The sequence below is a fragment of the Tripterygium wilfordii genome, chromosome 15, assembly GCF_013401445.1.
Source record: "Tripterygium wilfordii isolate XIE 37 chromosome 15, ASM1340144v1, whole genome shotgun sequence".
Classification (NCBI taxonomy): domain Eukaryota; kingdom Viridiplantae; phylum Streptophyta; class Magnoliopsida; order Celastrales; family Celastraceae; genus Tripterygium; species Tripterygium wilfordii.
In genome coordinates this window covers 4,559,937-4,584,465 of record NC_052246.1, presented here as the reverse complement: position 1 = coordinate 4,584,465, position 24,529 = coordinate 4,559,937, and the positions used below count along the sequence as shown (strand labels likewise).

The following is a 24,529-nucleotide window of genomic DNA, read 5'->3' as shown; positions in this document are numbered from 1 at the left end:
TCGGTTTAATCCATATAATTAAGAGTGGCAAAACTCTGTCCTGTCTGGATAAATGAATTTGTCCGATTCGAATTAAATCAGGTTTGGACATAAGTTATATGTCTGAAATCCGGGTTCAATAAAAAAAATTTGTTTGATTTATAATTGTGTCGGGTTCCAAACATATAAATGTTGTTCGATTTACTACTTGTACGGATCCTATAACTCGTACTAGGTTATTATTTGATTTACTTGTCCAGATTTAAATGAATCTAATTATGATCAATTAAGTATGTTCAAAATCCAATTGGGTTAGGGTATGAACATGTAAATATTTTATAAACAAATTCTCTTGTCGACCTGAAACCAATTTGAAGCCGATATTTTTTTTTTGCCACTCCTACATATAATCCAAGCTAATTGTTTTGAAATTTTCATGGTGATGATCAAGTTAATTACAAATTAAAAAAAGTAAAACTAAAATATCTCAAATTGCACCCCAGAATTTAGTGATATTTGATAAGAGTCCCAAGACTTGTGTGTTTTCGTTGCAGAAACACCCCTCGTATACTCACAATAGCAAAAACTAAAGAAGCATATCGCGAGCAATTCCAGGTAGTCCGTAGTCTATATTCTTGAGTGATACTCTCGGAAGAGTCCCCAAATGCCAAACCCTAAACCACCCACCAATCCAATCGATCTCTAAATCGATCAAGCGATTGATTGATTGTTCAATCAAGATTCAGAAAATGGAGACGAGCATTATGGATTTCATCGGCCAGGACCTCATCGGCGTGATGTCGCCGGTGTCAATTTGTATGCTACTGGTTGTGCTCCTTGTCTACGCCCTCACACCTTCCTCCCCTCTCCCCGTCATCTCCCAGATTCGCACGGCCGCCAACCTTGTTTACCTCGAGAGCGCCACCGATACAACCGCGCAGAAACTTGAGGGCGCTCTCCTCAACGCCCTCGTCTTCGTCATCTTCATCGCCATTGCTACCTTCATTCTTGTCCTGCTCTACTACTACAATTGCACTAACTTTCTGAAGAATTACATGCGATTCTCTGTTTTTTTCGTGCTATGTAAACCTCCTCAGTCCTCCCTTTCTAATGTCAGCATTTTCTTGAATTCTCGTTGGCTCCCTTGTTGCATATTCGTTCTGTGTTGTCTTGTTAAGTGCTTAAGCTTGTTCTGTGTTGTCTTGTTAAGTGTTTAAGTTTAGTATTTTTGTACCAGTTGACTAAATTTATGTTTTCCTGTCGCTGCAAATTCTACTTCTTCGGGTTTATTGTTGTTTTGGAGGTCGAATGGGGTTGGATGTTGTCTTTATTGTTGACGTTTATAGTTTTTCCCTTGTGCCCATTCATTCAAATACAATTTTCGGGTTGGTCATCGATTTTACTGTTTCTGGATCTTATGCTGTATTGGACAACTTGATTTATACCTGTATAACATCAGTGGATGCCATTTACTCCGGTGCACCTTTTTACTGGACTTTTAGCTTAGTAGACTGCTCTTTCTTATGAGTATTATACCAATTTCATGGTTTTTGATGTTTTCTACTTCATTTTGTTTCGCGTTTTGGGTTTTATGGCTCTTAATCTGTTTATCAATGACTTAGTTTTCCTTGAAACTGTTACTCATTCATGTACATTGGTTGCTCTTTTAACTCTAAGTTTTATGTGCTTGTTGGTTATTGTAGGTACAATGGGTGGTTCGATATTTTTGTCCATCATTCAGCATTTCTCAATACCGATAGATTCTGTTACTTGTTTTATCTTGTTGTTCAATTTTACAATCTTGGGTGTGTTATCAGTCTTTGGGGGTGGGATTCCAATTTTTTTGAGGCAATGTTATATGGTGGCAATAGGGATAATTACAGCAGCTTGGTTTACAAAGTTGCCTGAATGGACTACCTGGGTTTTGTTAGTGGCCTTGGCTTTGTATGATTTGGTAGCAGTTTTGGCTCCTGGTGGACCACTTAAGCTGTTGGTGGAGCTGGCCTCAACACGAGACGAGGAGCTCCCTGCATTAGTTTATGAAGCCCGGCCTACCGTTTCCCGGAACCTAGGAAATCAGAGGACAAGTTTGGGGCTCTTGGTTGGTGGGGTTTCAGATTCTGGGTCAGTGGAGCTGCAGGCTGTCTCACAACAAAATTTGGATCAGCATGATGTTGAACACCGGCATAATTTTAGTTATACTTCTGTCGAGGTTGAAAATTTGCGGAATGAGGAAGTTGAGAGGTCACCGTTGGTGGGTAGTTCACAGGGACGGCATTCGTCAAGCAGTGCTTCATCAGAGTTTTCGACAGTGATTGGTAATCGGGAGTCTGAGATTGTCAATGAGGAAATGTCTCCTTTGGTTGACATGTTGAGATCGGAAAATGGGAGGGAACAACAGTCAAGGGACATGGAGAACTCTGCGATAGCTGATAGAGGTATCAAACTTGGCCTTGGTGACTTTATTTTCTACAGTGTTCTGGTCGGTAGGGCTGCAATGTATGATCTAATGACAGTATATGCTTGTTATCTTGCAATCATATCTGGACTTGGATGCACGCTTATTTTGCTGTCTGTGTGCCGCCGTGCTCTGCCTGCCCTCCCTATATCGATTGCTCTGGGTGTATTGTTTTACTTCTTGACTCGGTTATTGATGGAACCTTTTGTTGTTGGGACAACAACAAATCTTGTGATGTTCTGATATTTTATTTTTTGAGAAGGAAAAGGAAGAAGTTAGTTTTTTGTAGGCATGGAGGTTTGTATAGATTCATCTCTATGGGCTGTCACTCCTCTCATCTCATGTCACCCTCTCATGCATATTCCGTAGTTCAGACTTCAGACAAAGTATCCAACTTGAAGAAGAAAATCTGGAACTGATTGAAATGTAATCTGTGACTGGATTCTGGGTTTAACATCTTCGAAATGTAGAAACTTTTCCATTTAGTTATACCTGGAATGTTATATGAAAAATGAGAGTGCAATTCCGTTGTACTGCTGTTGCGCTTCTATTGAAGTCATCAATCAGTAGAACTATTGCACACCTCATTTTGCAAGTGTATCAGCAAAATTTTCCCATATATAAACATATACTTATTTTAGTGGCTATTGAGAGTGACTGAACAGTTTTTGTGGTCCTTGGGTTGTCCAAATGTGATTGGGATAGTCACACTGCTTGTCTAACTGATCATGTTCAACTTTTTTTTTTTTTTTGGTACCAAATACATCACTAAACATGTGGAGAGAGGTAATAAATTTAGGTCATTTTGGGGGTTTTATTTTTCACAGATAATTGAATTCCTTACCCATGCATACCCCATTGTATAGCCCACCCCCCCCCCCCCCCCAGTGCTTCAATGTAATTGGTTCTAGTTGTAGTACTAACTAGTATTCTTCTCTATAATCTTCTTTAATTACCTAAGACTCCTTAGTGACAATGATTGACAAGCTCCTCCATGTTATCTTATAATAATACAACACAAATATCTGCAGGCAAATCTGGTTGTGCACAGAAAAATGTGTTCGAATATTGCATTTGAAAGATGAGGAGGGTAAGTAGATAATGACACTTTTGTTTTTGGGTTGGTGACCTCCTAATTACTCACCCCCCCCCCCCCCCCCCCCCTAAAAAGTCCTTAGAGGGAAGGTGGTTTTGAGCTTCTATGTTTGATAAGTGTCTTCACTATAAAATAATAATAAATATGGACTTTTTGGTGTCTACCCCACCAATTTGAAGATTGATTGTGTGTGCTGCTAAGTTTCTAATGGTGCTACGTGTGGTTTTTGTGGTCTCAAGATATATCCAAATATATATATATATATATATATATATATATATATATATATATATATATATATTCTCAAATTGTTTTACATTTTAGGAAAAATAAATATGACTATATTTTAGTTTTCTTTTTCCTTTTTTTTTTTTTAAATATCATCAAGTATGTTTATTTCCTTCCTTTTTGTTATATGGATCTTGGCTATGTATTAATTTCTTAAGTTTCTAGAGTGGCCTTTCGGTTCTGTATCATTTTCATGTATAAAAATGGAAGCATTTTTCCATTTATGGTATATATGTGATAAGTTTATATATTAATTGCTCATCAAAAGAATTATAATAAATAACTACTTTGACAAGGATATGTAGAAGCTTTGATGCAAGTAATATACATATATATATATATAAATGCTCTTGATTGAATTTGATAAAACGTAAGCTTGTTTATGTTTAATCACTACGATAAATAAACAATTTTGAACCTAAATTTTGAACTTAATTATTTAATAAACAAGCCAAGCAGGAAGGATGATGAAGTTTCCTACACCTCTCCTACCATGGATGATGATGTGCCATGGCATGTGAGCCCAAAAAGGAAAACCCTCATATCAAATATATCGTCCGTTTGTAAGTTTTAGTCTTACTCATATCAAATATATTGTCCGTTTTGAATTTGTCCATTCTCGTTGATACATTAGACCCGCATGATTTTATTTTTCTTAAGCAGTCCATGTACTCAATGTTTTATTCATACATTTTGTACTTCAATCCATGCTAAATTCTCTTTGTTTGGTTATATTTAGTTTATTTTATTTTTGTTTAGTTTGTGTATGAGTTAATAAAGTTGTGACAATTGGAGCTTTGAAGGGAAAAGAAAACGGACAAACAAAGAAGAAAGAAAATATAGCAAACATGCCTTATGTCACGGCGCTAACTTTGTCCGTTGGAATTTTCCAAGTCTTTGTACGCTTCTATTTTGTCCTATAAAAGCTCATTTATCAATCCTTGTTCCATAATTTTAATTATACTCGAGAGAGGGTGTTGGATAGGTTAAAAGTATTTCACTGTCAATTTGAATGATAATTTAATAATGGTTTGAATTGGATTGGTTATATAGCCGAGTCGAATGTCTTAGTGTTTTTTTTTTCCCAATTGGTGAATCCATTTTATTTATTGATTTTATTGATTTGTGTTTTTGGTTAATTTTTATTTATTAATTTTTACTTTTAATAATCCTTCACTTTTTATTATGTTCAAATAATTTAGAACTAGAACACTTTTGATACCTAATAGGTGAACAATCTCCATGAGAACGATTCTAAAATGATTCTTTACTTTTCTTATATTACTTGAGTGATTAGTGCGCTTGCTATATCTTTTCTTTTCGCAACAATAACTCAGCTAGGTAGATCAAAATCAAAAAAAATTTTAAGGGGGAAAAAGAGCTAGAGTTTCTTCTCTCCTCTTAAAAGTAAAAGCACCACACATATATAAGCACTCCTACACCATTAGAACTATTTGAATATATATAAGGCCCATACAAGCCTAGACATAGACAAATAGAGAGAGAGTGAAAGAAAGAAAGAAAGTCAGTCATGGGGAGACCTCCTTGCTGTGAAAAAGTTGGCATCAAGAAAGGTCCATGGACTCCTGAAGAAGACATCATCTTAGTCTCTTATATTCAAGAACATGGTCCTGGGAATTGGAGATCAGTGCCCACCAACACAGGTAATTAACTATATCCCTAAATCATTGCTTTTTCTTTAATGGGTTTCAATCATTTTTTCATATTTTGCTATTTTTCATGCCAAAAATTTGTTCTTCAATTGTTAATTTTTAATTAGGTTATCTATATTAGTACTAAGATTGAATCAATTATAATCTCTTGTTGTTGATCCCTATAAAGGTTTGTTAAGGTGTAGCAAAAGTTGCAGGCTTAGATGGACTAATTATCTAAGACCAGGAATCAAGAGAGGGAATTTCACTCCCCATGAAGAAGGAATGATAATTCACTTGCAAGCTCTATTGGGTAACAAGTAATAATTGAATCTCCAAACACCTCTTCTTCTTCTCTTCTTTTAATCTTGATTTCTTTTGGGTTTTAGTCAGTTTTTGTTAATTTCTGATGATGTTCATTGATTCTTTTCAACATTTAATTGGTATGACAGATGGGCGGCAATAGCTTCTTATCTTCCACAAAGAACAGACAATGACATAAAGAACTATTGGAACACCCACTTAAAGAAGAAGCTAAGTAAGCTTCAACCAGCCTTGGAAGATCACACATCAAGTAGTACAACAACAACACCAACACCACAATTCTTAGCATCAAAGAGTAGTTTTGTTGAAAGAAGAAGCTTTGATCATCATCATCTCACTAGCAGCCATGGATCATCACTCTCTCCTCCTCTAAGGCCTAACCAATCCTCCACATATGCTTCAAGCACTGAAAACATCTCAAGACTCCTTGAAGGTTGGATGAGATCATCACCAAAAAAGCATCAAAACAGTGCCACCTCATCACAAGCCATGACTAGTACTTCTACCACCACTCCTCTTCATTGCTATGAACCCAAAGCTGAGCAAGAATGTGAAGATGATCATCGTATGATATCGAACGATGATTTTGAGTCTATATTGTCGTTCGGAAACTTGATTAATGCTAATAATTCAGGATGGGAGAAGTCTAGCTGTGATTGTGAGACAAAAGGGTGTCTAGATGATGATTTTGTCAAGGGTGACAAGGATGAGATTGTGATGGATCATAAGAAGCAAAGTCAAGGCATTAACACTACTCCTACTCCTCCTCCTCCTCCATTATCATTTCTTGAGAAGTGGCTCTTGGATGAAAGTGGTGCTCAAGTTGAAGATATAATGGAGCTATCACCAATGTTTTGAGAATTGATGTCATTGTTTAATTAAGTCCCTTTTTCTTTTCTTCTTTTTAATTAAGACTTGTTTTTTAGTTTTGAGTTATAAGTATGAATGCATAGAAGACCTAGGTGAAAAAAGAAGAAGAAGAAGAAGAAGTATTGATTATCTCTCTCTAGGGTTTTAATCTTTTTATTACTATATATGTGAGGTTCTGAAAAGTTGGGATCTCTTCTTCAAACTGTAATTAACATCATTATCTTTCAATGGGCATTAATGTTGTTAATCTAATCACTAAATGTGTGGTCTCTTTCTTCTTCTTATTTTTATGTTATGAATATTAAATTAGTACTACTCTGGCCAGATTAATAAGCCAATTAGTAATTAATTATCTCACATTTTATATGTACTGGTTAATTATATATCTATGAAGCCGAAAATCCAAGAAAATTATTAATGCTGATTAATATGCTGTTGACCAATATTATCTGAAGCCATAGAATTATTACTTAAGATTCTTTTTTGCACTCTATTTATTTAGTTTTAGGTGGGCATATAACTTCCTAGATAGGTGAAGTATTAGCATTAACAAGTAATGTTCATGTTTAGAGACATTTCATATTGATCGATGACCATTTACATTTATTGAGTTTTAACCAAATCAAAAGCAAGATCGATGCAGGAATCATTAATTTGCATTCTAGTTTCGCCAACTTATATATATATATATATACTCCATGGTAGAGTTATAATGTTGGTGGTAATTGATATAAACACAAAAATCCTTTTCTTGTATGCAATTTTTGGTAATGACTTGGAAACTATGTGTACATATATATGAGCCTCATTTTAGGAAAGAAAGGAGAAGAAAATTAAATATACAATGCAAGAAGAATAATAAGCATAAAAGTAAAAATGTGATGGGTGTCACGAAAGTCTTGCATACCAAAATAGGGGGAAAGAGTAGCCTCTTAGTGCCCTCTTTTCTTGGTAGAAAACATGTGAATTTAAGGAACCTTTCGGTGGGAGAAACAAAGACTGGTAATGGCAGTGATGATGATTTCATGCAAAATCTTTCACAACCCATATATATACACACACATACACATATATATGGTCCCCTCATAAACCTTTTACCAATAAAGAGTGAAATATACAGTTAATTAATTACAAAACTCAATAATTTATTCTTATTGAGGGAGGAAAAAAAAAAACTAAAGAAAGCCTAGATGGGTTGTCAATTGTTGAACTTAATTTGTATGAAAATAAGATCTTTCACGTGAAAATGTAGCTTTAAGGTTTCTGATTGAAATGAATGCAACAGTACTATCTCCACATACATTAAGATATAGTCCTATATATATCTATCTATTTGCACCATTTAGAGGTGGCCAGCACAGAATAAATATTTGATATACATAATCATAACTTTAATTATTAAACTAAGATCTCAATAAAACATAGTATATATATATTTGGATGAATTAATTAAGATTACAATTGATGATAACAACTATTAATGAAACAAGTTGAGCAAATCAAATTCTAATGTAATCTCTAGTTATAGTCTCACATTAAACTATATGGGATATATATATATATATGTGTGTGTGTGTTTGTAGGGTTCTGTATGGATATACATTCTCTCTTCTTTTTTTTTATCAGAGGATATACATTCAATAGTGAGGCAACTTGGTAAGTTAGAAACTAAATGCAATTCATTAGATAGGATCAAGCACTTAATATTATATGTGATTTCATTTCCATTGAACAACTCATGATTGTGCTTTTGCAGTTGCATATATGCAGGCACTATTCCCTACCAAAATTTGTACCCAATTTTACAATTACAATTCAAAATATCAATTCTTTAATTCTTGTAGAGTTGTGGAGTTGTGGTTACCTACCAAAGTCCTTGATTTCTCATGTAATAATTACTACACAACCAAATTTCTTCATTTGTACACACTTTCATGCAAATCGAAAACCCAAATGCTTTGTACCTTCATAGAGTCTATATGTTTCATTGGTCAATATTGTTTTAGGAACATCTTTATGCATTACATATATATGGAGTATAACACACATGGGCGAAGCCAACACTTAACATGAACGGAGTCGCAATGGCATACATATGATTTTATGTCAGGTAGACAAAGCTAAGCGAAGATTCGTGAGCAGCATCCTTGGAATTTTTTTTGGGTTATCTATTATACTTTCGAAAGTACAAAAAAAAATAACACTAAAAATAAAAAATTTATAAAATATGATTACTAATATTTGTCACGTGTCTTCTTGTTTCAATAATTTGAGCATAATGTTTTTCAATAGAGAGGTCTAAATTAAACATTCAGGGGGTCTTTTTTATAATTACTATATATATACTCATATATGTAGCGTGTGTTCTAGACTAGATGCTCCGTATGTACGCACATTCGGCATTCGAAACCCTCTGAGGTTTTTCTCAGTGGTCTTTACATTTTGGGTTTGTCCCGCCTTTGGAGCTTACGCGAATAAATTTTGCCCCAATCCAAACTGTTGCAAAGGTGGTGCACACTATCTTGACGACTCGATCGAATTTATACCCACTTACCTGTTTGAAAGATACGTTAGGCTAGGTCATCCTCGGTATTAAAAAAAAGAAAAAAGAAAGTGACTAGGCATATATAGCTGTGATGCATGTCTAGGATATATTATGATATGTCATTACATGTTTCTGTCATATATGTATACCCAAACACACAAACATACATGATTAAGTGATCGAAGTTCTTTGACATATAGTTTGATGAATACCCATAAATTAATCTTGCTGTAAATTAGTAATTAATTTGATGCCAGTTCTCTCTGGCAGGTAAGACTGAAATAAAAACCCTTTCATTTCCTGAATGCAACATTCAATTTCCTATGAATAACATAAACCAAAAAAAAAAAAAAACCCCTTATTTTTTAATTTATCCTTTCCATCCACATCACCTTCTAGCATTACTATCATCTCCACCTAACGTTGCATGGTTGGCATGTGAAATAACAGGCCACCTCCTATGGGTTATGATCCTCATTAATATACCCCCAATTTTTCAAGTTCAAAAAAAACCCTAATTGAAATGAGGACACGTGGCACACACCCATTAAGCCTCATTGGGTGAAATATAAATTTAAGCAAGATTTTTTAAATGCTGTCAGCCAATAACATCTCCTAGTTATTGCCCAATTACTCTCTGATCCCACTGCTTTGAATGCAAAATTTAATTTTCTGTCCTATATTTAAACCATCATTAGCTTACTCTCTTTAATTTATTTATTTATTTCATTTTATTTTCCTTTCAATTTTTCTAGTGAAAATCAACATCATCAATGCAAGCTGTAACGCAGAAAGAGACACTAGTAGATTGCTCTTTCATTTGCTACAAGTCCAATACATGCATTAACTAATACTTTATGGCCTTCAAATTAGGATAAGTATTATTGGGTTGGGCCCACCAATGAAGAATTTGAAGAAAAAAAAACCCTTATTAATACCCAATCTGATAAAAATAAAATATCATTGTCAATTCATAATTCTAAAAACTTCCAAATAAAGGGAAATCTCCCCCAATGTAATTCACTGTGGCCAGAATAATCAAGTGGGGAAATGGGGTATTTAATTGAATTAAATTTATGATAAATGTGACAACAAAATTTGATAAATAATTTATTTCTTTCTCATTTTACTGGTCCAGGGTCTAATCCATGCATGGAATGTGTTTCATATGTATTTACGGGAACTGATAAATCCAAAGCGGACAATTAATATTGAATCAATGGATAGCAAAATAGTTTTGGGGTTTATTAAAAAAGAAAAAAATAAAATCATCCACCTCCTACAAATATGTTGGCCCATAATGGCCTACTAATGAAATATCCTTCAAGGCCCAACCAAGTTGAATCTGGCCCATGTCTGTCCTCTAGCATACTCATCCACCCCTTAAAGTGCATGTACATTAAATCAAAAGGGTAGGACTCGAACTCCGGATTTTCATTTTCTATGTCCTAATTCACTTCTATCACTATCTTAATATCTTACAAGTAATGGAATTCTTTCACTAGATAGGAAACCAGTAATCCTAAGAAACATTCCAATTATGATAACAAAAATCATCTCAAGAAATTTATGATAACAATCTACCCTAGAAATTTACAAACGCTAGACTACACTAGAAAATAACAAACACCGAACAACATCGGATTATAGCGTACTACACCATAACATAATTGACTACAAATTACATCGGGATATAACAAATAGACTAAACAAACAATCACCAAAAGAAACAACTTGAGCAAAACATATCTATCAATTTGAACAATCCTCTAAACAGATATGGAAATTAGATATAGATCCAAATCCATTGATATCATACATATATGTGCTTGAACTTGTTGCTTGAAATCTAGAACGTGTTGATGGACTTCCGATCATACAGCGCTCTTGAAACTAAGTTATCTCCAAACAGAGATTCAAGGGATAAACTCTCCATATGCCCATATTATTGAAACAAGAAACTAAGAAAAGCATTAAAAATAGTAGCTGGGGAGAAGAAGAGGCAGTGGAGGCGATCATTGTTTCCTCCTCTCCAAACGTTGAAAAGTGGGTGTGGGTAGTTTTTCGAGAGAAGGGGGCTTAACATTTTACAATTATATATGAACAATGTCTTAGATTTTCCATGTTCTAGACATCAAGGAGTAGTAAAAAGCTCAAAGTTACTATCAAAATGAAAGAATGTGAGAAAACTGAATGCCCAAATATCAACATTGTCCATTGTCTCATCTTTACAGAGAAGATTATGCTTTTCAAGACACAAAATCTGCAGTTAGAATTGCAATGCCGCAACTGCCATCTGCTCAAGCAACAGAACCTAAATGCTTTCTGTGCTTTAACAGCTGCAGGGGCAACAAATCATGTAAAAAAAAGTTTTCCTACTCACCAAAAATTATTAGGTGATGGTACTGAGCTTAAACCTCTATCTTTATGGGGAACAAAGCGAGAGTATCGCCGAGACCTGTTGATCTTCATTTTAATGGAGGGAACCTTGCGAGCTATAGCCTGCCATATCATTTGGACAGCATCACCTTCCTTAGATGGATATTGAAACTCGAAGAAGTTTTCGACTTCTTGCAACTTCTTCCACATTCTGGTCCATTCGTCTTTCCCTATACTCCTGATGAGGTTTATGAGGAAGTTCTTCTTGATGGCGTCGGATGTGCGGACAAATATGCAGAATTGTGAGTAATCGAGAACGTCCTCGTAAGGGAGCTCAATGTCATCGCTGATGATGACTGGAACGCAGTGGCTAGCAATGGCATCGAAGAGGCGATTGGATGATGGGGTATCACCGGCTATGTTGAGGCAGAATTTTGAAGAGTGCATTCCCTGGCTAGCACTGTTGATTCCACCTTTTTGAACACTCCCAAATGAAAAATGCACATCCTTTTCATCTTTTAGAAGATAAAACAACTCTTGCCGAGCATAGCCACCCTGAGTATGAAAAAACCAGAAAAAGCAAAAGATCAGGCAGAGACAAAGTGTAAAAGTAATCTTGAGATGAGAATATGAGAGGAAACAGAAGCTAGTGAATTCCATGGCCAATGGCCTGCAAAATCCAATACGGTACATTCACATTTGGAGTACCTAATAATACAAGCTGACGAAGAAACAGAACATGGAAAACAAAGAGACAAACTAACCAAAATATTTGAACCATTAAGTGTAGATGAGGTTAAAAAACGCACTTCATAAGGTGACTGCAAACAAGCAATCGACTTTCTGAATTTTTTGTGAGTGGTTTTGAAGAACCTTATATAACAAGCGATTGTTGAGTAGTAAGTACCAAGAGTATACGCATTTGAAAGCAATTACAAAGATAGGGCTAAGGAGATCAGCACATAGATAACACACAAGATATCAAATTTATGCTATATGAGATATTGGGTACAATTTTAGATCAGGAAGCATATATTCAATGACAATCCAGTAATGAAATTGGAGGACAACATACTGGACCTTATTCAGAAATCTTTCGCACACTCTTATAGAAAACATCAATCAGTACAGCGAATTCCTATATGACGGTCCATATTAATCAGCTGAAAAACTTGTTTGACAAATGTGGTCACAGCTGAAAAAGAAACAATTTAAGCCTTGATAGTAAGCAATTAACAAACAACATATAGTGGCTACTCTAATAATCCAAAAAAAGAATATTTAGGAAAACTCAAAAGACTATTCAATGCAAAACAAAGTAATGAAAACTACTCATGACCTATTAAAGAAGCAAAGCACTCACATCTTTTCTGTATATGGCTCCTTGGAAGTAAAGCAAAGTAGGTCTGCTGTCAAAGTCAGACTTGTCGTTAACATAGCGTCTAATCACATGTTTGTAAGGAGCTATGACATCTTTCTCAACGTTTGCTATATTCGGAGGATACCTTCCAAAATCTGAAAGTATAAACATTGCAGGCCACAACTTCATCCTCGCCTTTAACATACTATTTGGATGGTGAGCCAAAACTATATGGTCACGTCCCCCTGACCTCTTCCATTCTGGTTGAGCTGTCAAAAACGTCACCAACTTCTCTTGCAAAAAATTGTTCCTGCTCTTCTTTTGATGTGGATTCACCTTGGAATACCGGTTATAGCTCAATGAAGAAAAGAAAGGGACAAATAGAACATCAGCCTCACTGGAATTGCGGACTCTTATTGCACTACGAGCACTAGTCGAACCAGGTAGTTCCGAAGCAAGGAGATCCAGTGTAAGCCAATATTCTATACTATGTTGCAAGTTCAACCCACCAGGGTAATCCAGTATTTTAGTTCGGATATCAGGCCAAACACTCTCTCCAGAGGGTTTCCAGTCTAAGAGTTCAAAATGAAACTCAGGGTGCAAATCATATAAGAAAACCCTAAGGGTCTGTTTATCACCAGCATTGCACTTAACGTCCACTAATTTCTCAGGTGTCTCTTCTTCTTCTTCTCCTCCCTTATTGTCTCTAAGAATCGATCGATTTCCTACTGAATGGTCAACATTATTTTGAATCCGGGTTTCGGGATTGCCATTTTCAGTAACAAAAAATTGTTTGGAACTGGGTAACAACCCATGGTCAATGAACTGAGGACGACCACTAGATCTCAAAACAAAAAACCATGACATTATGAACAGAAGTGATGTGAAAGTAAACAAACAAAAGAAAGATTTCCTAGAAACGATCACTAGGGAGGAGGCAGAGGAATTCCTCTCTGCCATTGGAGTACTACCCATCCCAAAAACTGAGCAATGAATTCTAACAAACATCAAATCATCCAAAGATGATATTTCCACATTTATGAGCAATGAAAGAACAACTAGTAGTAGCCGCCATGACCAATTTCCTAAGATTGGTAATCAAGTATGACATTACCAATCACATTGACTAAGAACCCCAATATTGCGCAAAAAATTTCAACACCCAGTAAACGAAAGCAACTTCTTACATCCAAATGAACTGAGATTCCAACAAGAAACCAAGATGAAATCAAAATCCAAGCACATTAACCCACCAAGAAAAGCAATGAAAGAAAAAGAAAAGGAGCTTCCTTTTTCAAGTTTATTACCAAATCATTGTGAGTCTCTTAATTCGTACCGTAAAGGAAAGCCACATATACACCAAAAAAGTAGCTTCTGTTGCTGTTGTTGTTGAAGTTCTTGTTGGGTTGTCGTTACAACTCCCCCCAAATCTCTCGCTCTCTCTCTCTCTCTTTCTCTCTCTCTCTCTCTCTCTCTCTCTATGCTTTCCAAGTCCCAAGCTTTCTCTCTCTTTCAAAATTTATGTAAAGCAGATGCAAAGAAGATGAGTCACAAAGGCAGCGTGGGAATCGGGTCTAGCTATTGAAGCGGGAGGCTTGTAGCAATCTGTGTACCAAGTCGTCTTCCTTGTGGGGGTTGCCTTCATTAATTTTTTCTGTCATTTTAGTATTAATTAATTCAACCATAATATTTTAAAAAAAAAAAAAAAGAGAAGAAAAAGCTGAGATTCGCATGGAAATTGAAAAGGACAGTTCTTTATTGTGACTTTATTCGATTACCTACTCTAGCCAAAATAAATTTAATTAACTTTTGGAGACTCCCTTACAAGCAAATAAGAGTGTCCAAATCCATGTATTAAATTGGCCATTAATTGCAGGATAACAATTTCATATAATTAAGGAATTTGAAAGGCCTGCATCATATCCCTTATTTCAAAGTTTTTGTTTCAGTTCAGATGATGCTAATATAACAGATTTCTTTTATCTTTAACAATTCTTGAATGAGTTCTGTAACTGAATAAAACAAATTATTGTTCAGAAATAGAGAAGCAATAAAATATGGGTGTTCGATTTAACAATTTAAAAGTGAAGTTGGATGCTTTACTTGATCAACAATTTGTTGGCATCTGGCTTTGAGAAACTTGAGTTGCAAAACATGTTAGACTTCTTTTTAATCATTTTATTGTATCTGGTGCCTCCCCTTACCTGGACAATGGCTTAACATTCCTGTGTTTTTTACTAGCCAGATTGGATAATACTAGAATCCAACTAGGTAAGGCAATACTGGGGAGGTAGAATCCAACTAGTCTCTCTGTTTCTTCACCCAATTTTAAATCCTTTGAACCTTATTATAATTTTAAGTTGTTGCAGGTACTACATGCTTAATATGATCCTCTCATGGGATATGCCACTTCCATTGAAAACTGGAAAAGTAACCCTAGATTTTAAGACATAGGTATTTGTTTAAGGCCACTCACCATTGATTTGTATAATGGCCAGGTATTGAGAAAACAAATTACTGTTGGTAGGTCACTTGTCATGATATTGTTATCAACATTCCTCATAAAGCAAAAACACCACCATAATTTAGGAAGAATGCTATTAGATTTACTTGTTCCAATGCTCAGGTTTCCCATTAAGATCCTTTTGATCCAAAAAATACAGAACCAAAAAGACTAAAATCTCCTTATTACAACCATGCAATCAAAGAGTTCATAGCCAATACAGATGATGACAGAGTTGGTGAAAGATTAGAACTGAAACTGCATCTCAGGTGCATAGCCAATAGCTTCAATGTGAGCAGCCATAGCCTTGTTCATGGGAGGAGGACCACATCTCAAAATCTGAAGAATTTCAAGACCTCAATAAGTTCTTTATGAATTGATACATATGAGAAGCAAAAGACGGGCAACTAATACACATGCATACAGATACCCACATGCACACGAGAATCGAAGGGCGGTACAAGGGACATGAACATAAAGACTCTACCTGGATATCAGATGCTGGTGCAGGGCAGTGCGTTTGAATCATTTCTTTAGACACGAATCCAACACCACCATCCCACACTTCAGGAGGCTGAGGAGGTTAATATTTGCAAGAACATCCGTCAGCCATTAAGACGTTAAAACATAGAAGTAGGATTTAAACTGAGCATGAGTGGAACAAAACTCAGCCCGCTCAGCGCAGTGGCACTCCAAAATGAAGTAGGAGGGCGACATTAAGTGATTAAAACAACAACTCAGATTCTTCAAAGAATATTTACACAATGACAATGATATTTTAAAATCAAAGAACGAAATAGATGTGGAAAGAAATGCATAAGGGAACTAACCTGGTTCAGAACATAGTACACATGAAAGCGATCAGGGTATTTGGCTGCAAGGCCATCCAATTCTTCCTGCAAGTATGTACAAAGAATTAACTAGTTTCACTTAATCAACTGAAACAACTCATATAAAAATATTCATTTCTGATTCATAATATAATCTACTTGCATAGATAGTATTAGTCCCCATGTATTCATCTTAGGGATTTAAATATATCCTACTTAGGAATATCATATTCATAAAGAATTGCATACTATTCAACAACTATAGTAGCTACTATGAAAAAGAAAAGATAAATTGATTCTCTAAATAGTTAGCAACAAATGCAAGGTTTTTCGATAAAAACCATGTAGAAAGGAAATGAGGCGGGTTCAATAAAGATATAAACTAAAGAAACCAATTCCAAACCTGCAAAATGTAAGGCTGCCCAAAATTCGTCTTAAAAGATACTCTATACTATGTTTTAGCTGAGCAGAAAACTGTCAAGTTATTATTTAGTACACTAAACAAATGTGTTTTGCATGATACAATTGACATAGCCTCCCTTTCTCCCAGCTGCCTGCAACTACCCATATAGTCAAGGCATCCCTTGGTAAACAAAGGCCAAGTCCTATTAATTGTCATGATACTAAATAGTTCACAAACCGAGAATGAATTGCAGCTTACCTTAAGAAGAATGTCCTCGTAGGTAACGTTGGCATATATAAGGTGTACGTTTGTCTTATCTTTTGGGTTTTCCAATATGGCCCTGGCAACCTACAGCATAAAAGCAAGACACTAACTAACATGTGATCATTAAACCTCCAAAAAGCAATAGTCTAGAAACCATGGCATGCCAAACAAATCAAAGAAACATAGGGAACTTGTGCAAGTTAACATACAATGTTTTTTTTCCCCTTAAGGCAAGTAAATATACAAATTAACTTCTCAATAAACAAACCTGGAACATTGGAGTAATCCCAGATCCTCCTGCAAGCATCCCGAATGCTCTAACTGAACCAGGCTGATACCTGAAACGACCCTGGTGCAATTAAAATTTCGCAAACCAACAAAGACATTAGAACCATATTCTTTCACAGAGCATACATTATTATGTTCGCAATTAAATAAGGAAGTAAAAGTATATGCATATGAAAAGGAATCTGAGTAATCAAACCAACATGACATAGAAGGAGCGGCAATTAGAAGAGGCTCGGCAGTCAACACCATATCTTTGATTAAAATTCAGGTCTAGTAAATTAAGCCCAACGCAATGTATACAGGGAGTATAAACAATTTTATCAAGAGCATAATGATCACATCACCAAAAAGATAATAGAAAGAATTCAACTTAATTTTCTTAGCCTTTCAGAGCCCTCTCAGGTATGGCAGGTAAAAACTAAATTATAGAGTTTGCGTTCATTATATTTGGCCCTATAATATAACTAATGTATTTTTCCCTAACCCTGTTTAACGTTGAGGTAGGCCACTTTTCCAGTAAAAAGAGTTGTTGAGTCTCAAAATTTATAATTCAGAATAAGATGCAGAAATTTCTTAAGTACTCAAGACAGACTAGATTCCACCATCCATAACTTTACAGTTTAGCTAAACGCACAGTGATCATAAATCTACCCATAATTGGCCCTCTTTTGGTTCAGATCTATAGCCATTGGCAGCTTCTGCAGAAGGATTAAACAGGTCTGCAATATATGATTTATACAACTCTGATGCAATCTAATGGCTAACTACAGAGAAATTGAGGTACCTTTGAAGCGGTTCTTCTCTAAAACGTATATATGAAATTCATTTTGGTGCGAGGTTCTTGTTGCATTACGTCTAACACCAAATGAAAGGAACAAAAGCACAATGGCAAGATAGTTAAATATAAGAAAGTAATGGCATAAAATAGTAAAGAATGCAGAATGACCATATCTATTTGAAGAATCAAAACTGATGTGTAATTAGAAACTTTTCTGAATCCCATGAATAAACAACACTGTTTTAATGAGTGGATAACAACATTACAAACTAGCAAATCATAGGCATACGGTAACAAGCTCATGGCCAGAAGAAGTTTCAGAATTCATTCGTGAAAGAGATATGTACCTTGGGTCCCTTCACTGAAAGATAATCACCGACACGCATCTCACGGAAATGGTGTGACATCCTTCCTTGAGGGTACATCTATCGACAATAACAAGTAGAATTGAGTGCCAGTTCAGAAATGGAACAATATAATTATAAAAGCAAAAAAAAAAAAATAAAGTCCATGAACAGAGAGTTTTACCTTAATAACTAATTCAAAATGTCCAACATCAGAATCCAAGGTAGTTGGAGTATAAGGTTTAATAACTTCTTCACCTTGGCCGTCCTTTCCCCTGGTTGCACAAGTAACAAGTTAAAAGACCGAACAAAGACCCATATTTAATATCAATTTCAACTCTAACAAAAAATATCATCCAAAAACATTCAGTGGATTCACCACTTAGACTAGCAGATTGGGAAAAAGAACAATATGGCTTATATAGTTTTGCTCAGACAGCATACAGTGGGGAAAAACATATAGTCAACTGAACCTGCAACTTATGTGTTGTCCAATGGGAAGGCCCAAAACCGATGTAGGAGTAGGAAGTGCAAAAGTGAATTTCGCAACATTATGGCTCAGCTGTGTGCGCTTGACAAGTTTAAACTCCTTGAATTTTTCAGGATCAAAGCTGCCTGTGAAAACATCAGATAGTTTTTGCCAATCTTTAGAAATAAATAATTACAAGGACATGGTGAAAAAAAAAAACACTTTATGCAGAAGCCAAGTTGACCCAAAACAGAAGTACATGAAGGAAAATAGATAACTTTATAGATAGTGATACTTGATAAAATTCAAAAAAATTGCAAACGTAAAGAGTTAGAACTTCCCCAATACAATTGTAGTGTAGTAACATAAATGATAAAAAGCACCCAAAATTTCTCCTACCCACCATATTCTAGAGTATTTGTAGAAGACAAATATGTTCTGCAATATGCAGGAACTAAATTTTATCTTCAGATGTCCCTGATATTCATCATTCAGTCACAAGAATAAATGAAAAGAAAGTACACAGTTTCACAACATAATAGAAGAAAGTAAAGGCAAAAAAAAAATAGAAGTTACTCTCTGAATTAGATATCAATCCCTCAACTAGAAAGTTCACAAACAGTCAGCAGCAAGAACGAAATTCCAACAAAGATTCTAAAATCGTTCAAATTCAAAGTTCAATCAAGGAAGAAAAGGCATCACATGAGATGAGAAAACGAAGTTATCCAAGCAAGACATAGAGTCAGGGTGTTAATAGTAATAAGCTACAGCATAGCAAAAAAATGCACAAAATGTGGCAGAATGTCAACAGCTGCAGCAGTGCAGCTTCATATTCTTCTGCAACATCTAATGAGTTCTAATTACCTCAAGATCACATCTTTTCCAATTATATAAACTTAATGACAAATACCCACTTAAAAACATTTTCAAGGGACAGCTATTAGATTTGTATGTTCACTACAAAATGTATTTAACATCCACAACGGAAAGAACAGAAACAAAGATTGAAAAGATAACGAATCCAATAGTCAAACCTTTGGGCTTCTTAGACGAAAACACGAAGACAGCACCAACACCAACCACCACAATAGCCACAGCTACACTCACAAGAATCTGGGTATCTACTGTTTGCAAGAACTCCAAATTCATTACTCAATCAAGAATCAAAGAAAAACAGCAACTTTAGAAACCCCAATATCAACAAAAGGAAACAGAATCCGAAAATGGGTTGGAGAAAATAATGGGTGTTGATTCTCCCTCTTGTTTTCTACTGTCAAGAAAGATTGAGGGTTGGAAGAAAGAATAAAGAGACGTGTATTGGTAGGTGAAGACAACTTATGTCTCTGCTTGAGGTGGAGTGAGCACTAGCCAAGGGATCTGGTGCACCAACCTCCCTAAGAGGAATTGTGAATTGTCTAGATATAAAATTATAAATAACATCATTTATGAATTCTTCACTTATTTTTAAAAATTAAATTGATTTTGAAAGATATCTAAACAATTGAAATAGTAATAATAATACAAAACAAATATTGTGGAAGACCAGTAGGATTTCTATTTTATTTTTTTTTTGAAACAAACATTTGAGAAGAGATAGGATTCGAAACCACGACTTAATGAGTAAATAATATCTTACATGCAATGTAATTATCGTTCAACCAACAGTACGTTTTCTATCTTTATTTCTTCTATATTTGAAGTTTAATCATTTTAACCCTTTTGTCCATTTATGATTGGATTTGGAGAATACTCCCAAGTCCACGATGAAAACGAGGTTGTGTTAGGAAGTGAAGGGCGGTTGGACCTGAAAACAATGCAAGAAGAAGAAACTGCCATTCAATTTTTAGGTGTCATGTTTTTATCAGTCTCTTGAATTGATAGTAAGATTTAACGACATTTTGGTAAAATTTGTTTATCAACCAACAACCTCAGCTTGCGCTTGGTTTTCACGTGATTTGGTAGATTTTAATCCCTCAACAAAATACAACAAGGTTAGATTTCAACCACAAACATATTTCTTGACGGTATTTCAATCAATCAAATAAAAGTCAATACTGCTTTGTATTTTCAACATTATCTTTGACGTAGCAATATGTGCTCAAAAGCATAAGTGCATAAACTGACCAAAAGAACACCTGCAGAATCACATTCTTTATGAATATATAGACCATAAATGATAAAACCTTCATCTTTGTCAATGTTCCTGCAATGTATCAGACAGTTATGATTTTCTTTGATAACCAAGTTAAGAGTAATTACCTTCAAAGTCCAGCAAACATAAATTGAAACAATGCCAATGTTCCTCGGAATGAATTTGATTAATTGTGTAAGCAGTTGGAGCTGAAAATCTTTAACTTCTATTGATCTTTTTATTTACATTCAAAGTGAAAAGAATCATTGGTTGGGAGTATTGTTTCACATACTACCCATCTTCAGGCTGCAACTGCTCTCTGCCATAGATGCTCTAACTTGTCTGTGAAGTCCTTCTCTCTACCAAATATTACAGTACCATGGTCAGCATTTGCAATGTGATCGACTTCTGAGTCTGGAACCTTCATCTTAATGTTATTGCTGCACTCTATCGGAACGACTTGGTCTCTTGTGCCTTGTACAACCCAGATTTTCACTTTAGAATTGGCCAGAGTTTCCAGGTAGTTGTCCATGAACTTTGCTCCTCCACATATCACATTATGCATGTTATGCCAAGCTGAGTGATGGGTGTGCCTAGTCAAATCCACAACTATAAAATGCAAATCCCTGAAAAATAAAGGGATAAGAACATCAAGCTCGAGTAAAAAGTAGGCCCTAAAAATGAAAGACTTGTAGATTGGGCTTATATTTTTCACCTTCTCCTAGTAAGTAGCTTCAGAATTCTCTCCCATAACCTGTGGTTTCGGCAAACAAGGAAACAAACACATCGACCCAAATGCTCGTACCTGGTCATGAATGATGAACCGAATAAAAGCGGTGGCCACAACGCTTTTCCTGCGAGTCTTTCAAGTGCTATTGAACTTGCTTCTTCTCTAGAGCAGGGAAAATATGGCTGAAAATTGAAACCAGACAAGATTTTACGTGAGATAACCCGCTAAAAAAGAATAGTATGGGAGCAAAAATACACAGAAAAACATCCAAGCTTGATTTGTTTCATCTTCTTATTAAGACAAGTTACACGGTTTCCAAGTATTTAGTCATGGAAGTAAAATATTCACATGTACTGTAAAAAAATCTTGTGCACTCACAGGGGCTACAAGGGTGATCGACTTTACAATATTTGAATACTTTGCGGCTAGGGCTAACGCTATTACACAACCCATGGAATGCGCAACCAAGTGGAAGGACGTCAACTCAAACGGGTCAATAACAGAATTTTCAATCATATCCAAGTGATCACTTATAGTGTATAAACAGTCCCTTGGTTTAGGGCTTCTTCCAAAGCCCAAAACGTCAACTGCAAACAACCTGTAATTACACTTCGAGGTTTCAGAGAGATTTGGAAATACTGTTTCGGTCCAGAACAAGGAAGAAGAAAGGAAACCATGTAAAAATATAACGTTTTCAGTTGGCTTCCCACTGCAATCCTCCTCAGTGGCTGTCAATCATAAATAACAACAGAATTAGTAGCTACATATGTATTGTACATAATCAACCAATAGTAAGCGTTGATTTTATCAACAATTTGAAATTCATAAAGTCATCCACAATATGATAAAGAAGAGGTAACCCAACGAGTGCCTAGGAAACTATTCCTAGGCAAGGATACAGAGGTGTAAAAGACTTGCAGAGATGTTGCCAAACACTGGTTTAAAAATGATTGGCCCAAAGAAGGATCAGAACCTGGAGCTCCTAACATAAGAAGGCACCTCACAAGATATGTTTCCAAATACTAGTTAAGAGATAAATTTGGCAAAAACAGTCATTAAACATTCTACTGAACAGATTGTCTTAATTCTGCAGAGCGGCAGGTAAAGCATTACAATTATTTTTTTCCCTTTTTCTTCTCATTGGAGTTTTCACAAAGACTTGACATTTTAAGCAATAATGGGGGAGCAAAGCACACCTGGAGAGCGCAATACAACATATAATTGTGAAGGGTTAACCCGCTCTATACATATACAAGTTCTAATATATTAGAATTTCCCCCTACCTTCCCCTTGGGAGACTTCAGATTTTCAAAGAATGACAGTATAATTATCGTATTGTTCTTGGACAATAAATTTCTATAGGAATTTTTTCAAAATTTCATCAAACTCAAACCATGCAGAAACCACTGCAACCCAATGCCAGAAATGAATTTCCCAGAAATGTATTTCACTTGTGATCACACATTCATACTCTTAAACTTCAGTAGAATAATGACCGGAAGCCAAATTATCTGATAGACATTGATATTATTTCCTATAAAATTCTAGACTCTCCTCAATGATTCACAATCAGAATCAACTTAATCAAGTGAACTAGCTTCAGTAAACCAAGACAACAGCAAGCACTTGAGATTTTCCTATTCCTTCAATCCATTCTCTAATGAACCAAACACATCCTATAGACAACAAAATTGAATAACACGATCAAATGATAACAATGCAAAGTTTTTCAAATTAATTATTACCTCTTGAAGGCTGTCTGACCACAACATGAAGTCTCTGACCACCATCCTTCATCCAATCAACACATGCCTCACACCCACAATCAGACCACCTCATCCCCATTCCTCCTCCACCAATTTTCTTGAAATCCTCCAATTTTCTCGGAATTCCAAGAAAACCCATTTGCCTGAACACGTTCTTCCTCCCATACAGAGTCTCAGAGACCTTACTGTCCTCACCATCACCCACATTCCTTCCCCACTTTTCCCTATTGTGACAGTAACAACTGGATGACTCCCCTTCAAATAATTCATCAAGAAATCTGTAAATTACACACAGAATTGTCTCGAACAGGTCGAATAACAGAAAAATAAAGAAATTGATTGCAAATATAAGCATTCCTGCGCATTTTATCGCCCATTTTTGAAAGGAGAGAAGAGTAAGAGACATGGAGAAAGAGAACCAGAGACGCTTGAGTAACACTTGGCTCTTGGGGCAACAAATGTGGAAAGAAGAGTAAGAGACAAGGAGAAAGAGAAGCAGATACGTTTGAGAACACTCGGTCCTTCTGGCAACAAATGTGTGTATGGCATATTCGAAGAAGCGATGTGTATTCAACCACGTCAAAGAGTGCCAAATAGGCAAAAACGTTTTATAGATCCTTCTTATGTAAGTGACCATTCTTTTGTTCTAGATATAGCCATATAGGGCAAAATTTTCTTTTTTATTTTCTATTTTCTATTTTCCAACGATCGGCCGTGAGAAAGAGGACTCGTGAGTGACCTAAGTTCAGAAATTTGAAAACTCAATAATTGTTTTAAAACAAGTCATATCTTTTCGGTGACCAAAATATGTATTTACAAAATTGGAGTGCTCTTGGGTTTGATTTGTTTACCATTAGGAATGTCTTTATGGCCATTGTGAAATCAAAATGAAAGTTAAGTCACTCTGTGTTTTCAACATTCCATTAATATATAGAGAGAGACATAATCCATAATTGATGTCCAATTAAACAGTAATCTGATCATAAAATTAATCCAATAATATCCGAGCTTTGATTCTTAATAGAACAAGCAGTTTATTTAAACATATATTATTGAACTATAACATAACAAC

General features: G+C 35.5%; 5 protein-coding genes across 6 annotated transcripts; 2 read left to right on the top strand and 3 right to left on the bottom strand.

Annotated features, from left to right (window-relative positions):
- The first annotated feature begins 570 nt into the window (after nucleotides 1-570).
- On the top strand, nucleotides 571-3,099 carry LOC120017014 (presenilin-like protein At1g08700). The gene is made up of 2 exons (XM_038870051.1): nucleotides 571-1,062; nucleotides 1,683-3,099. The coding sequence occupies exons 1-2, from the start codon at nucleotides 729-731 to the stop codon at nucleotides 2,678-2,680; spliced, it is 1,332 nt and encodes a 443-aa protein (XP_038725979.1). The 5' UTR covers nucleotides 571-728; the 3' UTR covers nucleotides 2,681-3,099.
- Nucleotides 3,100-5,279: 2,180 nt separating this feature from the next.
- On the top strand, nucleotides 5,280-6,908 carry LOC120017015 (transcription factor MYB60-like). Its single transcript, XM_038870052.1, has 3 exons — nucleotides 5,280-5,485; nucleotides 5,664-5,793; nucleotides 5,926-6,908. The coding sequence occupies exons 1-3, from the start codon at nucleotides 5,353-5,355 to the stop codon at nucleotides 6,653-6,655; spliced, it is 993 nt and encodes a 330-aa protein (XP_038725980.1). The 5' UTR covers nucleotides 5,280-5,352; the 3' UTR covers nucleotides 6,656-6,908.
- Nucleotides 6,909-11,371: 4,463 nt separating this feature from the next.
- On the bottom strand, nucleotides 11,372-14,590 carry LOC120016098 (probable arabinosyltransferase ARAD1). Its single transcript, XM_038868695.1, has 2 exons — nucleotides 12,955-14,590; nucleotides 11,372-12,146 (listed from the first exon to the last, which is right to left on the bottom strand). Exons 1-2 carry the CDS (start codon nucleotides 13,957-13,959, stop codon nucleotides 11,592-11,594), a joined length of 1,560 nt encoding a protein of 519 aa, XP_038724623.1. The 5' UTR covers nucleotides 13,960-14,590; the 3' UTR covers nucleotides 11,372-11,591.
- Nucleotides 14,591-15,535: 945 nt separating this feature from the next.
- Nucleotides 15,536-20,238, bottom strand: LOC120016065 (NADH--cytochrome b5 reductase 1-like). Its single transcript, XM_038868645.1, has 9 exons — nucleotides 19,865-20,238; nucleotides 18,835-18,976; nucleotides 18,546-18,636; nucleotides 18,365-18,442; nucleotides 17,220-17,300; nucleotides 16,946-17,035; nucleotides 16,285-16,350; nucleotides 15,942-16,028; nucleotides 15,536-15,793 (listed from the first exon to the last, which is right to left on the bottom strand). Exons 1-9 carry the CDS (start codon nucleotides 19,977-19,979, stop codon nucleotides 15,701-15,703), a joined length of 843 nt encoding a protein of 280 aa, XP_038724573.1. The 5' UTR covers nucleotides 19,980-20,238; the 3' UTR covers nucleotides 15,536-15,700.
- A 938-nt stretch (nucleotides 20,239-21,176) lies between these two features.
- On the bottom strand, nucleotides 21,177-24,004 carry LOC120016479 (probable lysophospholipase BODYGUARD 4). 2 transcript variants are annotated; one of them, XM_038869271.1, is made up of 4 exons: nucleotides 23,437-24,004; nucleotides 22,070-22,419; nucleotides 21,677-21,873; nucleotides 21,177-21,587 (listed from the first exon to the last, which is right to left on the bottom strand). In XM_038869271.1, exons 1-4 carry the CDS (start codon nucleotides 23,861-23,863, stop codon nucleotides 21,263-21,265), a joined length of 1,299 nt encoding a protein of 432 aa, XP_038725199.1. In that variant the 5' UTR covers nucleotides 23,864-24,004; the 3' UTR covers nucleotides 21,177-21,262. The 2 variants fall into 2 exon arrangements, with proteins under 2 accessions (XP_038725199.1, XP_038725200.1); XM_038869272.1 differs by having other exon boundaries at nucleotides 21,767-21,873.
- Nucleotides 24,005-24,529: the final 525 nt, after the last annotated feature.